This window comes from Aythya marila, assembly GCF_965140915.1.
Source record: "Aythya marila genome assembly, chromosome: 6".
In the NCBI taxonomy this organism is placed as follows: Eukaryota; Metazoa; Chordata; class Aves; order Anseriformes; family Anatidae; genus Aythya; species Aythya marila.
In genome coordinates this window covers 17,696,596-17,712,845 of record NC_139047.1, presented here as the reverse complement: position 1 = coordinate 17,712,845, position 16,250 = coordinate 17,696,596, and the positions used below count along the sequence as shown (strand labels likewise).

Below are 16,250 nucleotides of genomic sequence, written 5' to 3'. Positions count from 1 at the left end.
TTTCATTCTCTACCAATTAAACACAGGCAAAATGAAGGTCACATTTGCTTTAGTACTATTTTATTTCCGTGCTTTCAAGTTTCTGTATGTCCTTACTTCTTCACTACATTCAAGACCCAGTCCTAAGTATGAAAGAGAAATTCAAAGCTACTATTTCAAATGAATTCTTGCTATCTTAATGAGCTAGATTTGGTTTAGCATTTCCTTTTCTCAAAAGGATGCAAACTGGTATCCTGGTGCATAATTGTTCCAAAGCGACCATTCCCTAATCAGAGAAATACCAGAGCTGGCTTCAACATAGACCAAGTTTAAGTGTATTTGGTGAATAAAAGTAATAACTAGAAGATTCATTTTCAGTGCTTCAGAGAAGTTTAACTGATAGGATGAAACTATGCAGGTCAAAATGCAGCTGAACTGTTCTTGAATGTATTTCAGCTACAATTTAGTGTGGAAAGAATTACCACTGCCCACTGATACAGCCAGGTCACTTACTCACCTCATCAGGTATCAGATGAATGCAGTACTTAAACTGAATCAAAACAGTAAAGAAAAACTTCATATTCTATCTTGGCCTGTTTCAAGTGGGACTTTAAGAAAATACCATTTTGTTCATCTCTGAGAAAAGTTATTGGTTTACCCAATAGTCATAAAAACAGATATAAAACAAGAAGGGGTGAAGATGCAGTGCAAAACCTCTTCATTTGTATACTTCACCACCATCACCATAATTTTGGGATCTATCTGCCTCTGCAGACTGTCACAGCAAGGTCCTCTTGGAATTACTTGTAACTGACTCCAAACCGTGGGCTTCCAGTTTAGCTTCTTTTCCTAGATGCTGAAAACCACCCTGCCATTTAACTCAACTAAGATTTACAAGTTCCTGATCTGAGAAGCAGGAATATGGTTGTTCAACTGAAAACAGATTTGTATCAGCGTTGCACATACCTTCACACCAATTTCCTCACAGCATCACAAATTGTCTGTCTATAGTTTCAATGTCTTGTAATCAGTCATGCCTATTCATTTATTTTTCCACATAGATACTTCCTTTCCCACCCCTCCTCTCAAGAAAAGAAAACACATGTGAATTCCCATTTTCTTTCCATCTTGTTCATTTGCCTTTCACTGTTCTCTCTACAGAGCAACCACCATTCATGCCCTCAACGTCTTGATTTATCTTGCTTTCATCTGTGGATGTGAGGAAGCTTCAATAAAGATTTCTTAGATACTGCCTTTGTTCATTCCCATCCAAACTAACCTCCTTCTAGCCTAATTCCTATCTAAATTAAACCCTATCAAATTGGACAGCTGTCCAAGTCATTCAGACAGGAAATTCAACGAGGTGAATGATTTCTATTTTGATTTGCCCCTCAAAAGTTGTTTGAATTTAAGCTATGTCATAACTTAAAAGGAGAATAGAAAACACATTGTGAAATGTCATCTTGAAATACTAGTGAAGCTCAGCTCAGAAGAAAGACTGTCATCTAGTTTCAACAGAGCAAAATCACACTTTAAGCTTCTAAGGAAAACAACTTGTGTACAAGTTGTATACAAGTCTAAGAGCAGGACCTCACAGTACTGAATATTGAAGCAGTACCAGCAAAATGATTAAAAACAGAGCTACAGATCTCTTGCAAGAAATTCAACATAGCGTATGTATTTCCAAGTGATCCCATGCATTATTCTACACCAACTTATACCAGTGCTATCATAGCACAAATTATGCATCAAAGAACGCTTACTTACCCTACAGCAACTTCAGTTCTTCAAAGATACACTGTCTACAGTGTCTCAAGATTTTGGGTTTGTTCTGAAGGGTAGTATCTGCTATAGCATGCCCCTATTTTTTTCCTTATTTTCTGTTGTTGAAAATTTAAGAGGGAATTGCTACAAAGGGGGAAGAAGAGTTCACCATACTCAGTACCGAAACCAGGAACTGCACAAATAGGTAAGGAAAGCAGGAGGACACTGAATTCTGGGTCAAATATTCCTAACTAAGTGTACTAGAATGCTACTAGAATCAAGTGACAAAACTGTCATCAGCAATTCAGAAAGGCAAAACTGTACAATTTCTGTTACATATTTGGCTTTAAAGTGAAATAATAGTTCTGTCACTAGATGAGAATGAAATGCTTTCCACTGACAATAAATCAGGAAAATGTAAAAAAAAATACTAAAATAAATACCCAGTAACAGATCAAAAGATCTTAATCAACAGATTAAGATAATTTTCATTCAGTAATGAGTGCTCTTGGTGAGCACTCCTGGCATTACAAAAAGACTGGCAGTGTCCTTCCTAGAAACTTCAGATGCTTTTTATGAGCCAGATGCACTAACGAGTTAGCTTGAGAGATCAGAACCAAAGTATGCAATCCTGCGAAGAAGGTCAGAAGGCAACAAAGCCATACAGAACCTGAAGCAAGGGACTTACAGTCATGAGATTGCACAAAAACAGAAAATGGGTTGCCAGCCTTCTTTTTAAGTTAAAGCAGTACTGAAAATAAAATCCCTTGCCTCTGATTTCACGGATACTTCCTATGCATCCATCCCTACAGGTGTGAGGGAGTTCTCCTCTTGCTTCATGTGAGAAGGATCTTTGAAACACAAGTGAGGAACGGGTACCTGAAACCGGGTAACTATTATTTTATGAACATCCTCAGGATGGCTGAGCCTAAAGTAACTCAGATTGACCTCCTTAAATTTGCATCACCAGACACTCAACCTACATGACAAAATATTCACTTAAGGGCAACATACATGCACCTTGCCACCGTGGGCTGCACGGAAGTGAATTAGGCTGTGAGCTGTTTTAGAATACAGAGAACAGAGAAGTGCATCAACCACAGACATTGAGGATGCATATTAAGATTCAATCTTTTCTAGAATTCAAAGAAAAAAAATGCAATTTTTTATACCACAGCAGCAGATACTGCATTAAAAAAGACTAATTAAAGTTATACAAACTTTCTTACACTTGAAGTGAGTTAATTTGCTATATGCTGTTATAAGCAAGATTGTGAAACACAACTATGATCATCTAATTCTTCCACAATTTATTAATTTCCTTTGAAAATGATGAGAAAATAGGGAATGTAATTCTTGCATGCTGAAAGCAAACTGTTTACATAAGATTGCTACATAAATAGCTCTAATTCCTGCACTAACTTAAATCTGTCAGTTTCCAATTTGAGTTTTTCATATCAAAAATAGAACAGTGGAAGTACCGTTTTAAACTACATTGATTTTACAACATATAAACTAAACGCCTCAAATTTAAGTGGGATAGCCCAAAACAGATGTCAGATGAAAATAATTATTTAACATCATAGCTTCAGCTTACTTGATGGATTTCCTAAGACTTGTTTTTTTAATTATCAGATTTAATTTCATACGAATACCATGCCCTTCTTGCAAAAGCTTGGAAGAAAGGATGTCTTAGAAAGACAAACTGCAAAACCAAAATTAAAATTAGTAAAATTTTGAACTGGAACTTGAAAAGAAAAAACTAAGCTGTGTAACAGTGAAAACTAGCCAAAACCTTTTATAAAGTTCTAGATGCCAGAAGAAAGCTATGCTTTAAGTAGCATTCTGCAGTACTTCACCAGAAGCATTAGAACACTGAAACAACCACTCCAGCAAATACAACTGTAAATATTCCATTTTTAATTATCGGGGTGGGGGAGTTAAACTGTTTTACCTAATGGATGTCAGACATCAGCCTCACAAGACACCAGCAGATGAGCAAGAAATTGTTACTTAGGCAAGTATTTACCTAGAAAATTGCCCTTTTTTTCTGGCCAAATTTAGAATAGGTCAATTACTTCAGCACGATAGAGACTTCAGGTTCTGGCAGGAATGGAATGAAGTCCCCACCACAAATAGCCAACCACTCCCACTCTCTATCAACTGGAGTAAGTTGATCAACAGGCATGATTGTAAGCTTCAGTGGCAGCAGGCAGATGAGTCCCTAAATAGCTGTACATACTCCTGCAATGGAGGAGCTGGGAAGAAAGATGCAGAAACGAAGACCTTGAAGTCAACTCTTGAAAGGGACCCCTCCGACTTCATTTCAACTATAGACCAAATGGAAAACTGTGGGGTTTTATTTTTAAATAAATTAATCTTCCAGCTGAGCGTGCCTGGGTTGATAAGCAACAAAGCCCCTTCTTAAGCCAGTGCTACTTCTTCTCAGGTCACTCACTAGTTTCTTCAGATGCCGCTGGAACAGTCAAAAGGATTATTAAAAAACATTCAATCCAGCTTTACAAAATGTGAAGTAACCTAGATCAGACCCAGTAAAGTTATCTTTTTTCAGGTAATAACCAGTCCAAACCCATGATTCAGTATATTAATAACTTAACTTAGACACTATTACTATTTATTACTGTACTCTGAAAGGAAAGTTACTTCATATAAAATATTTGAAGAAGAAACCAATGAAGAAACAAATACCTTCCTTGAACAGGTGCCTTGCTAAAAAGCAATGTGAACGGTGTGCCTAATGCCTCTTCTTGTTACAGACAATGCAGTATTTTATTACCAAGTGCCAATAAAAGGAGTAGGCTACTAAAGAGTTTTCTCAGGCTTAGCTTCCTCTCAAGACCAAAGGACTGAAGCTAGAACACCTGTGAAAAGGTGTTCTCTCTCTGCCACTGGTAACACACTGATAGCATTTGATACCACCTCTTTGTTCTGAAAAGCATTGCTAAAGAAGGTTTCAGATATGACAAACCAACACCTTTCCCTGCTCTACCTCGTGACACGCTGAATCCACTGGACTTGTTGGACAGAATCCACTCATTTAACTTAGGAAAAGTGAACTTTGAAAGAGCCAACAACCAGTGCTGGAACCACCCAGCATTTATGCCAGCTTCAGCATGTGAGCTCAGCTTTCTATTTCTACTTGTGCATTTATTCTTCAAAGTGAAGAAAGGGTGCCGTACCATACTGCGGGGTGTTATAAAAAAAAAAAAAAAAAAAAAAAAGAAAATCACTGAACAAGATTATCTTAGACAACCTTGATATAGACAAAATGAGAGATTCATATGGAAAAGGGAGTGAAGGTCAGTCAAGATAATTCCTTTTGAACGCTAGATTGATCATTACTTTGGAAAAGTCAGTTTCCTGTGATATAAAGGAGGGACCAATTAAATTCTCCCCAAATTTAGGGGATGGCAGTTTTAATGCCTTCCAGTCCATATATCACTCCTAGACAAGTAGGAAAAATGTCACCATAAATCTCTGCCCTATCTTTAATATAACCAGGTGTTTATAGCTAGTCACTTCAGGCAATAGTTTCTACTCTTCCCTGGCTGAATCTGCCTGTTTAATCACATTTCTTATATCCCATTTATTCACTTCCATTCACATGTGAAATTCCTTACAGCAGAACACTTCAGGAATGCTTGATGGAATTCCCTTGCATTTGATTATGAACTGGCATCAGAACACTCTCAAAGAGTGTCAATGGACAAGCTAACATACACACAGCTGGTTCAACTTCTTTTTCACATGCCTTTTATTTTGGTTCTTCTCTGCTTTATTTTATTTATTTATTTATTTATTTATTTAATATTTGCTCTCAAATGTATGCTACGTTAACCCATAAGCAATAACCACCATCTACATGATCCTGCCCATATAAACCTCAGAAATAAAGACATTCTCATCTTTCTTGTACTTCAAGTTAGCTGTAAGGCTCTTTTTCCAATGGTTGGAAAGACACCATCAGACACATCACATGCTTTTTGTTATTGCTGTCTCAACCCACTGCCCTCATAGGTAATAAGGTGTGACAGAGACAAACCAAGACATTCTGTTTTCACTGGAAATAGAAAATCTAAGAAAGAAGATTACCCATCAGAGCAAATGCTGTTGGCAGCACACCCATTTATTTGCTGCTGTTGCCTACAAGCCAATGAAAAGCAGGTTTATCTAGGTCTGGGTAACTTCTCCTTAGTAAATCCATAATATAAAAGGCATTTCCAAAACACAAAGAACTAGAAAATCATCCCACTTACTATTTTAAATTCAAATTTTGGGATCACAAAGGAAAAGTAAGCTTATGACATACAAGATATCAACAGCAGCAACTATGCAAGTATTATAATCTGTAGGCCTTAACTAAGCAGCTCCTCTAGGCACTTTTACTTAATATTGCGTCCTGCTCACGTGTTTAAATAGGCATACAATACAAAACATTTATGCCTTGCATTACACATGTATGCTTCAGTATCTTAATGAAGCAGAGCCTTGGATCATGTGATTACAGTAAAATAGCAATTCCCAAGCTACTTTGTGCTGCATTTCCCTCCCAAATTATCTCTACTACCCACTCTGCCCCTCGTAACTAGCCTGAGCACAACGCCAAAATGATTAGATTAAATGGCTTCTGGCACAACAAAACATCTTGAGGCTCTCTTATTGTTGAACCTCTCCTATTCTTTCTTTCAAGTAGCTAAACCCTAAAATTGGGAATGCAGTGTATCAAATCTACCAAAAATAAACGGGCGTGTGTATTTTCCTCACATTAAGAAATTCCTATTTTAAGAAAATCACATTTCTTTTCTGCTTATAGAGATAAAACATGCTGTGATGCTCATCATTAAAAATTGTACATTCTGAAACATAATGCAAATATGTACTACTGGAAACTCATCTCATACGTGTTGTTAAGCACAGCCTCCATTTTGATATTCAGATGCTCGTTTCACTTCTGCTTATATGAGTGTTGTACATCCTAGTAACACTGACATTACATCAGCAGGAAATTAATTTAAAAAAACATTGGGTCAATAACAGCATCTCAGAGGATCCACAGATTTTCAAGAAAAACAATGGTAAACATATATTTGGATTTTCCACAAAAAATTCACCTATTCGTTACAGGTAATGCTAATGACACTGCTTTATTGCGAGCATAGTTGCTTGTCAGGTTTCTGTAAGACTTGTAAGTACTGACAAACATTGTATTAGAAGTGCAATTAACTGATATGACCAGTTGAGAGTTACAGGAGTTTATAATAACACAAGTGGGGTAGGACCATGTTCTACCATTACAGTTGTTTCTTATGCAACAGTACTTTCAAATGAAATCTATCATTACTTTAACCCACTGTATTTTGAAGGCTTCTGCAGCAAAAACAATAGCGTTATGATTATCATCATTCAAACCAAGTACATACAATAATAATAAAAAACAAATTTATGCAAAAAGAATAAAGTAAATACCTGCAGGACTGCCAGCATTTTCTCCTTGATGCAGCTGAATACCAGCAGAATCTATAGAGTTTACTGTAACTGTCTGTAGATTTGGCAATTGAGCAGTGCTTAGACTAACTGGAGTTGACGTCAACGCCCCACCTGCTGCAACTTGACCAAGAGTGAGAGTCTGCACAGGGGTTAGAGTTATTTGTTGACCAGGTGCATTCTGAATTTGCAAGTTCTGCAAATTCTGAACTCCTTGCACTTGAAATGTCTGCCAGGTTATCTGCCCAGAAGGGGTCACTGTTTGTGCCTGAATTAAAAAAGTTCCGGGGTTCAGCTGCAGTTGAAGGTTCTGAAGAGCCTGTTGAGATATACTTTGACTTGCTTGCACACCGTGGATTGTCTGTTGCGCAATACCTTGTACAATCTGGGCTTGACTGGTTGGCTGCTGAGACTCTTGAAGCTGTATGTGTTGTACAATTGGCTGTGCTGTGGAGACCTGAATATTCTGAGCCTGTGTATCATCAGAGACTGATGTCTGAATGTAATTTCCCTGAAGATCAGAACTGTGAACCTGACCACTGGTTGTGGTCAAGTTGTTTGCATTTTGTTCCAATATACTTGAACTGTCTATGGTAACGGGCAATTGTGATGAAGATGATGTTGGCACAAACAAGTCATTATCAGTGGCAGTTTCTGTAATTTCAGGAGAAACTTGCTCACCAGTCCTTTCAGAAGTATCTGAACTATCCATGGCCTGTCCAGTATTTATCAAGTGCCCATCTGCATTAATGCCTGCTGTCATGGTTTGAGAACCACTGCCAAGTCCCAGAGAATCTAGATCAACACTATTGATGGGTACAAAAGTAATATTTCCTGGCAGTCCAAGAGGGACGTTAGCAACCACTTGTGCTTGGCCAGGAAAAGACGAACCACCAATTGCAACTCCCTGAACCTGGACTTGACCAGACTGTGATAAGATATTCTGAATATTAGTTGAAGGTGTTCCAGAGGCAATGATGGTTTGATTAGAGCCAGGAATGATCTGAATTTGACCGGTTTCTTGATTTATACTGCTATTATCAGAAGAGGCTGCAAAGCCAAGTTGAACTTGCTGACCATCCGCTGTCTGGATCTGGGGTATTACTTGGTATTGTACGTTAGACACTGTACCATTCGACGAATCTGATCCTGGTGCAACAGAAAAGATTTGTTGATTTTGCAAACTCTGAATAGGAAGGACATACTGCCCACTTGAAGTTACTGTGGCAGCACCTGGAATCTGTACTATATTACCAGCTTCATCCTTTATAGTGGCAGGAGCTGCAGACAAGACCTCCCATCTATTTGGAGTTCCTGCTAATTGCACAGAAGCCAAATCCCCTGTCTGAATAAAAAAAAGAAAAGAAAAGAAAAAATTAAAACAAGAGACATACAGATCACACGCTAGAACAGTCATGCAATTCAACACTAGAGATCAATACACTACTGAAAAACATGCAGTGCAGCCCACGTAAACAACAGCAACTGAATTAGAACTACAAAGTACAGATTTTTGTTAAGTGAGCTAATGCTTAAGTCAGGGTAACCAACCTGTGGTTCGTGAGCTGCATGTGGCTCACAAGCAGATCAAATGCAGCTCCTGTGCCATGGCTACATCAGGTGACCAGCAGCAGAGTTATTCTGGTGGGATGCTGCTGGGTAATCCAAACCCCTGGCTGTGGGAAGAAGGGAGCTGGCACGGGCTGATGAAGTTGCCATCACCAGGTTACCCTGGGACTCAGCTACATGCCTTACCGAGCCTTGCACCTACTGCACAGCAACGGAGGAATTCCTGTGAAGCCAGCATCGCCTCCATCTCCTAGAGTTCCACTTTTGACTGTGTTATATATGGTATATACGTGCATATGGTGACTCTCAACAACACGGAGAGCGTTCAGAGGTAACTTAGTCATCGGGTCGGAAAGCCCAGATAGCCTCAGTTTGAGTTACACATAATACAAAGTCCTAGTATTTATAAGCTTATAGGAGTTACTGTTTCACTAGGCAAAAACGCCTCTAGAACTAAGGATTTTTACACTGAGATCACGGTTGGATTAGTCATATGCATCTGTTTGGGAAAAAAAAAATCTATCTGCATTAAGTTGGAACAATAGAAAAGGTCAGTGTTTCAGAACAGACCCCCAGAAGGTTAAACATTAAAGAACTTAAGGATTGATGTAGTATGCTTTTGTTTCTTATTCAGTAAAGAAAAGGTAAATTGCACTTACCTTTCTTTACCAAAGCAAGCTTTTTCAGAATAGAGTATTAAGAATTAGATTTAACATCCTGCAATGCTTAGATGTGTGTAGTCAATCAACTTGGTAATGTAAACGACCATCACTTTTAAAAAGATATACATAGGTTTCTCCTCATCTGTTTTATGGCACTACGGTAAACCAATGGAACAATTTAATATTTAGCAAAAAGTAAGTAACTTGCCTTACAATTCATTAAACTTTAATTGTGAAACAAATTTTGTCTCTTTGGCAGAGTCCACAGTAGGTAGAAAGAAAAGCTCTGTCTTGTCCTTCTGCACCGATCCCATGACTGCTCCTGTTACACAAGTTACCGGAGCATATCGCAGCTTCCTTCTAATGCTGCATGCCAACTTCCTTTAGAATAAAACCTGGATATGCAAAATATAGCACCCAGCTTATTCTCTTCTAGCATGGCATTGAGATTTAGCCAGCATGAATGAATTCTGTGGCACGCATCAGAGTGAATTTAGTCTACGACGTAGGCTGGGACGTCTCTAGTTTCAGTTTCTTATCCTATTCTGAGCAGCAACACCAAAACGTTTACATATTAAAAAACACTCAAGCTTAAGAAGTATTTTCCTTTTATAATAGTTTTACTGCTCTTGGTAAGCTTCTTTTCCAATAAGGAAACCCACATCTTGATTCTACATTCCTCTCAAGAGCTGTACAAATAAAAACTTTCAATAAAGAAAAAAATGCAAGCCTTCCTTTTACCCTTATAGATACAGAATCCTTCAAGTAATTTGTTAGTAAATAGACACAGCATCACCAAAACAAAACTAATTTTATGGCCTTAATGCTTCCAGGAGCAGAAAGAGAAAAAGGGGTCTTGATAATCCATCCTACTATTTCCTTTTCCTTATACTGATTACACTTCGCCTTAAAGAACAGTTTTAAATCCTTTAGTCTTATAAGCTTGTAATTTACGTGATTACAAAAATGTTTGTCAATATTCCAAACTACACCTTCCTATCTAGAAAAAGGCAAAAAAAAGTCCATTTTCCTCTACTACCACTTCAGCTTTATATTCTTGTGTTTAATTATTACTTACAAATAGGTACTGGTTGCTGAAATACTGCTAAGAAAGTTCCTAACTACTCAATCTGCTAATATAGAAACATTTGTTAACTGGAAGTTTTATGAAGTATCAAAAGAACAATAAAAGTCATAGGTAAACAGCATTCAGAAAATACCAGAAGCAAAAATATGATCATTATATGTTTAATGCATGCTATCATAAAATAAACGTGGAATGCAACATGCTGATAGTGACTGTTAGAACAAGAGAGAAAGGAAGATTAATGGAAACCACTGCAAATACTACTCCTTTCTGATTTAAGATTATGTAACCTAAACATGTGATGTTTGGTTCTACAACTAGACTGACTTCATGAGCAACAGCATGTATGTACATAAGAGCATCCCCTACAGAAACTGTTCAAAGGGAACCTGCCTCCTTCACGGTAGAGAGATGACCTACCATGTTCTTCCACTCCTCCCTAAATGTACATTGATTTCCACATCCCATTCAATGACCTTTGGTCTTTTTACCTTGGGCACACACCTCTCCTCACCTATTTGTGACACAGTGAAATCTTCCCCCAAATCCTGCTCCGTTAGGGTTTTAGCTCAGTACAGGCACTCTCTTAACAGATGCACTTGCCAGTTCACAGAAAAGTTTAGGAGGGTCATGCATGTGGATACAAAGCTATCGCTATGTATAATAGGTGAAACGCCAGTTGATCACACATTGCCCTTACAGCTGGCTATATCAGAGAATACCAGATGAATCATGAGGAGGGAGGGGCAAAAAGAGGGCGAGGTTTTCAAGAAGCTATCTGCCAGCTACCAAAATTACTAGTATTAAAGCATGAACAAAAACTTTGTATGATGGTAAAGAGTGTTTGAGGATGATTTCTAACCTCAACTGGTCATCATCCTGTCGTAACAAGCTTGACTGCTATACCCTTTCTCAAAGACTCTGGAGATAGCAGGACACTTACTGGACTCCTTTTCCTGCTAAAAGGAGTAGTCATCTTTCACTGCATCCTCAGCAATTAGGAATTATTTTAGTAACTCAAATTTCTACCACTGATGCATAAGCAGCAACATCTACAGCCCACTCACTCATCTTTACAGTGCAGTCCTAAATAAAATACTTTGTTTGCTGTGTCTTGGCCATCCGTGAAAAACACTTCGAGAGTATAGATAAAGCAACAGTTCTTCTCCTTATTGACTGATACGCAGGCAGCAGTTCTGTGGAAGCTGCTCCTTTAAGGGCAGGCTGGACAGTTGCAATCCCAACTGTGTGTCAAGAGGAAGGGACAAAGATCTGAGGAAAGCTCAGCACCAGCACCGCTTAGCCAAGGAGGAGGGAACAGGAAGCAACTGGGAGCTTGCTGGAAGCAGCAGCAGGAAGCAAGAGAAAGAGGCAGCAACAGAGCAAAGAGAGTAGCTGGAGCAGGGCACAGGAAGAATTAAAATCAAGTGGTATGTCCACCTGAAGGAAGGTCAAGTGCCACTGAAGAGTGGGAGCAACAACTGCTATTCAGCCTGTCTGTTGGTTCAACAAGCCTTGTGTAAGTTCCTGGCGGTAAAATAAAGAGATGTCTCTGAGCCAAGACTCTCATGCCTGAAGAATGAGGGGTCATGATAAATAGAAATGCAGTCATGGTCTTGTTTGTTTTTTAAGAGAATATCAAAGCAACATTAAGTTGAATGTGGAAGGAGAAAAGAAACACACAAGGTAGATAAAATACCCTTACAAAGTGCTCTAAAGCATGTTGAGGGATGGGAGTTGAGTTGGGGAAAAAAAAAGGCCTTCAATCAAAGTAAAACCATCCCTGTGGTAACTGCTACATGGTGTAGGCATCTGCATTTCTACAAGCCAAACGTGGTCAGCTGGACATAAGTCATTAACCATGAGTTCTCTGCTCCTAAAGAACTCCAGAAGTTTCTCTGCACCAGTCTACGGTGGCTTGTCTTTGGCTGCACTTCTCAGAAGCTCAATTTTCCCCCCTTCAGTCCTGGAGTAAAAGCATCAGCAAACAAGCAAGCAGAGGTGGACAGATGAGTCAGGAGCTCCTAAACACTTAAAAATCACATACCTAATGAACAAGATTGGCCAGTGCCTCATCCAAATTGTTGTTTTATGAAAGACTTAGGGCGCTAATGCAGGAGTTTAATACCATGTGTTTACCAAGCTACAATAAACTATCTGTGCATTCTTGGGTTATTACAAATATAAGATAAAATGCACCTGCTTCAACTCCCTCATTAAGGTATGAGCTAACACATTCTATCTTGTATTTGCCACAGGTTAAAAACGTGCTTAACAGTAGTCACTGTGGTTCAGATGACACAAAGCTTGTTAAGGCAAATTAATTCTGATGCATGTTTCAGAAGCACTCAATTCAGAGAAATACATTTTTCCAAAGCAAAATTTTAGAAAATAAAAGAGTGTTTCAGGGAAGAGGTATTAACCACGGGCTGCTTAAAATATTATTTTAAAAAACAATCCCAATCTGGCAAAACACATTTAACATTAATTCCATCTCATTTAAGGAGGGTCCACATCATTTTGCTCAGAATGGACAATTGGGCCCAAAACTCTAATAAATTCTTTTTAATCACCAGAAGTCCAGAACCTGTCTATATTAGGACAATACAACGGCCTTGACATAAGTAAAAACTAGAAAGCTGCAGTAGGCGTTTTTAACCAGACTGCATGTAACTTCATTTATTAATTATTAACCTCTATATATGTATTAAATGCTATGTAACTGCATGCCAAACTAAAATTTTGAACAATTTCATGCAAACTTCTACGCATTTTCCTCATGCCTTCACAACTAGGTGCTGAAAGCTCTACCAGATCATCAAAATGGTTAAGAAAGAGGACCTGGGGCCAGTCAGCCTCAACTTGACCTCTGGGAAGGCAATGGAGCAAATTGAAAACCGCTTCCAAACACATAAAGAACAAGAAGGTCATCAGAAGCAGTCAGCCTGGACTTACAACGGGGAAATGATGCTTAATTAACTAACCTGACAGACTTCTACGGCAAGATGACTGGCTTGGTAGATGAGGTTTCAAGTGGATATCCTTTACAGCTATCATAGCTAGACTTTTGACACAGCCTCCTGCCGTGACACCAAACTGATGAAGTACAGCCTTGACAACCATACAGCGGGGTGCACTGAAAATTTGCTGCATTGCCAGGCTCAAAAGGTTGCAGGCAGCAGCACAAAGTCCAGCTGGGGGCCAGTCACTGTACCCCAGTGGGTCCATACTGGGGCCAAGGCTGTTTAACTTCTTCACCAGTCAGTTACCTAGGTGATCAGACAGAGTGCACCTTCGGCAAGCTGGCAGTTAATACCAAACCGATCAGGTGGTTGATACATCTGATGGTTCTGCTGCTACTCAGTGGGACCTCAACAGGATGGAAAATTGGGCTGGCAGGAACCTAACATTTCAACATACAGAAATGTGAAGTCCTGCACCTGGGGAGGAATAACTTACACGCACACCAGGACAGGCTGTGGGCCAAATGGCTGAAAAGCAGCTTTGCAGGAAAAGACATGGGGATTCTGGTGGGCACGTTCATCACGAGGCAGCAACGTACCTTTGCAGCAAAGAAGGCCAAGATCACCTTCATTAGTAAGCACAGGCCAGCAGGCTGTGGGAGGTAATCTGTCAACACTGTTGAGGCCACATCTGGAGTGCTGTGTCCAGTTCTTTACTCCCCAGTGCAAGAAAGGAATGGACATACTGGAACCAGTCCGGCCAAGGGGCCTAAGGATGATTTAGAGACTGGAGTATCTGACGTACGAAGAGACTGATGTACAAAGACTGGATGAGAGAGCTGAGGCTCTTAGTGTTTCCAAGAGAACACTTTGGGGAGGGGTCTTAGCAATGTTTATAAATATCTGATGGGAGGCTCCAAAAAAGATGAGAGCCACGTTCTTCTCAGTGACACCCAGTGGCAGGACAAGAGGTGACAGGTGAAATTGGAATGCAAGGAAATCTGTGTAAATATGAGAAGACTATTTTTTTTTTTTTTTTTTAACACTAAGGGTGATTTAAACACTATCAGAGGTTGCCCAGAGAGGTTGTGGAGTCTCCATCCTTGGAGACATTCAAAAGCTATTGGACACAGTCCTGAGCAACCTGCTCTCATTGACCTGGTTTAAGCAAGGGGGTGGACTAGACAGTCTCCAGAAGTCCTTTCTAGCCTCAATTGTTCTATGAAATATTTCTGTGAAATCTCACTCTTCCTGCATTAGTCTAAGGGTCAGAACTTTTTGTTTCATTTTGTTTTTAAAAATTGATTATTTATTTTTTTAAGTCAATTTATACTTTCTCTAATACCACAGGGAAGAATAAAACCAAATTTACAAACATCCTCAAAGCACTAGAAGAGAAACCCCTACACTTGGCTCCGACCGAGGACTAGGAAGACTTAACTGGAAGAGGAAGATTAAAGAACATTTTAAAGGATGAGCTCCCAGGCAGCAGCAAGGGGGAAAAAACGGTTAGGGCCAAAACGATTAGGCACTCTTTCTACCTGAAACTTCTCTGTTTTGCAAAAATATAAAACAGAAGCTGGACAATCCCAGATAGATTGTGAATAAATACATTCTAGTGCATCTGTTCACCTCTAGAAACACAGCTTCAGGAAGCTGTATTATCACCCATAAAAGAGAAAATGGACGTCAAGATAACTTGGAGCTTCCTCAAAACCATGATACTGGCCAGAGAACTGAGAGGTATGGATAACATGCATGCTGCTCATCTGTATTTTTGACTACTACAAAACACAAAATTTGCAAGACCCTCGTATTTCTCTGTCCTACCAGCACTATAACTATTTCCATCTAGAACGAGATTCCAGAAGCCAGTTGCTTCTCAAATGGTTAAAGTAATGTTCTGAGGCATCAATAAACTGGACTTGAACATTTTCATTAAATTCTGTGAATCACAGATACTCAATTCTCAAGCTGAAGATACACCAAAGCAGTCTTCTAACACTCTAACCTTTATTTGTAAAATATGCAAACAAATGCTTTGTCTACAGCCCAGAAATGACACTCATCTTCCCCACATTGCTAATTATTAACCTCTACAAATGTTTTTAACATCTTGTTGGTAAGCAACAATACATACTAATCACTCCGCAGCCTTTTTTCTTTTTAAAACTGAGGAGTAAGTGCAGCCTGCAACGCACTGTTTGCAACTACCTACCGCAACTGGGGCAGTCAACTCTGACAGCTCCCATCTTTTGGCAGCTGTCAGAGTCAACAGCTTTCCCAGCCAGCCTGCCACGGTTCTTAATTCTTGGGCCTTCCAGCCCTCCCACCCCACGCTCCCATCGGTCTTGGGCTCTATCCTCACCTATCCCAGCCATGCCTGGCACAACCGTAACAATGACCCCTGGGAGCCTGGGAGCTGAAAGGAGTAGTTTGTGCTTTGCGTTGCAATGAAATTAGAGCGCACACACACCTGGTTACCATACAGCTTTGCAGGTGACCAAGACTTTGTTAGACTGCAATTTTAGAATGTTTCCTCTTTCGTTTTCTCCTCTATGCACGGCTCTGCTGTCTTCCACGTTGCTTCTCCTTTTCCCCTAATGCTAAAATCTTTGCAGATGTTTAAACTGGAATGAAACTAGATTCTTTTTCGTTTAGCTATAAATAATCCTAAATATGAACATTTAAGTAGAATTATTAGTCAACAATAAATAGTGA

General features: G+C 39.3%; 1 protein-coding gene across 3 annotated transcripts in view; it reads right to left on the bottom strand.

The window, feature by feature from the left end:
- Positions 1–16,250, bottom strand: part of SP3 (Sp3 transcription factor) — a 35,572-nt gene that overhangs the window by 14,830 nt on the left and 4,492 nt on the right. For 2 of the 3 annotated variants that reach the window (XM_082762989.1, XM_082762987.1), the window contains one exon: positions 7,231–8,593. In XM_082762989.1, coding sequence (XP_082619115.1) covers positions 7,231–8,593 — 1,363 coding nt within the window. The remainder of the gene's footprint in view (positions 1–7,230; positions 8,594–16,250) is intronic. The other variant, XM_082762988.1, reaches the window with a different exon arrangement.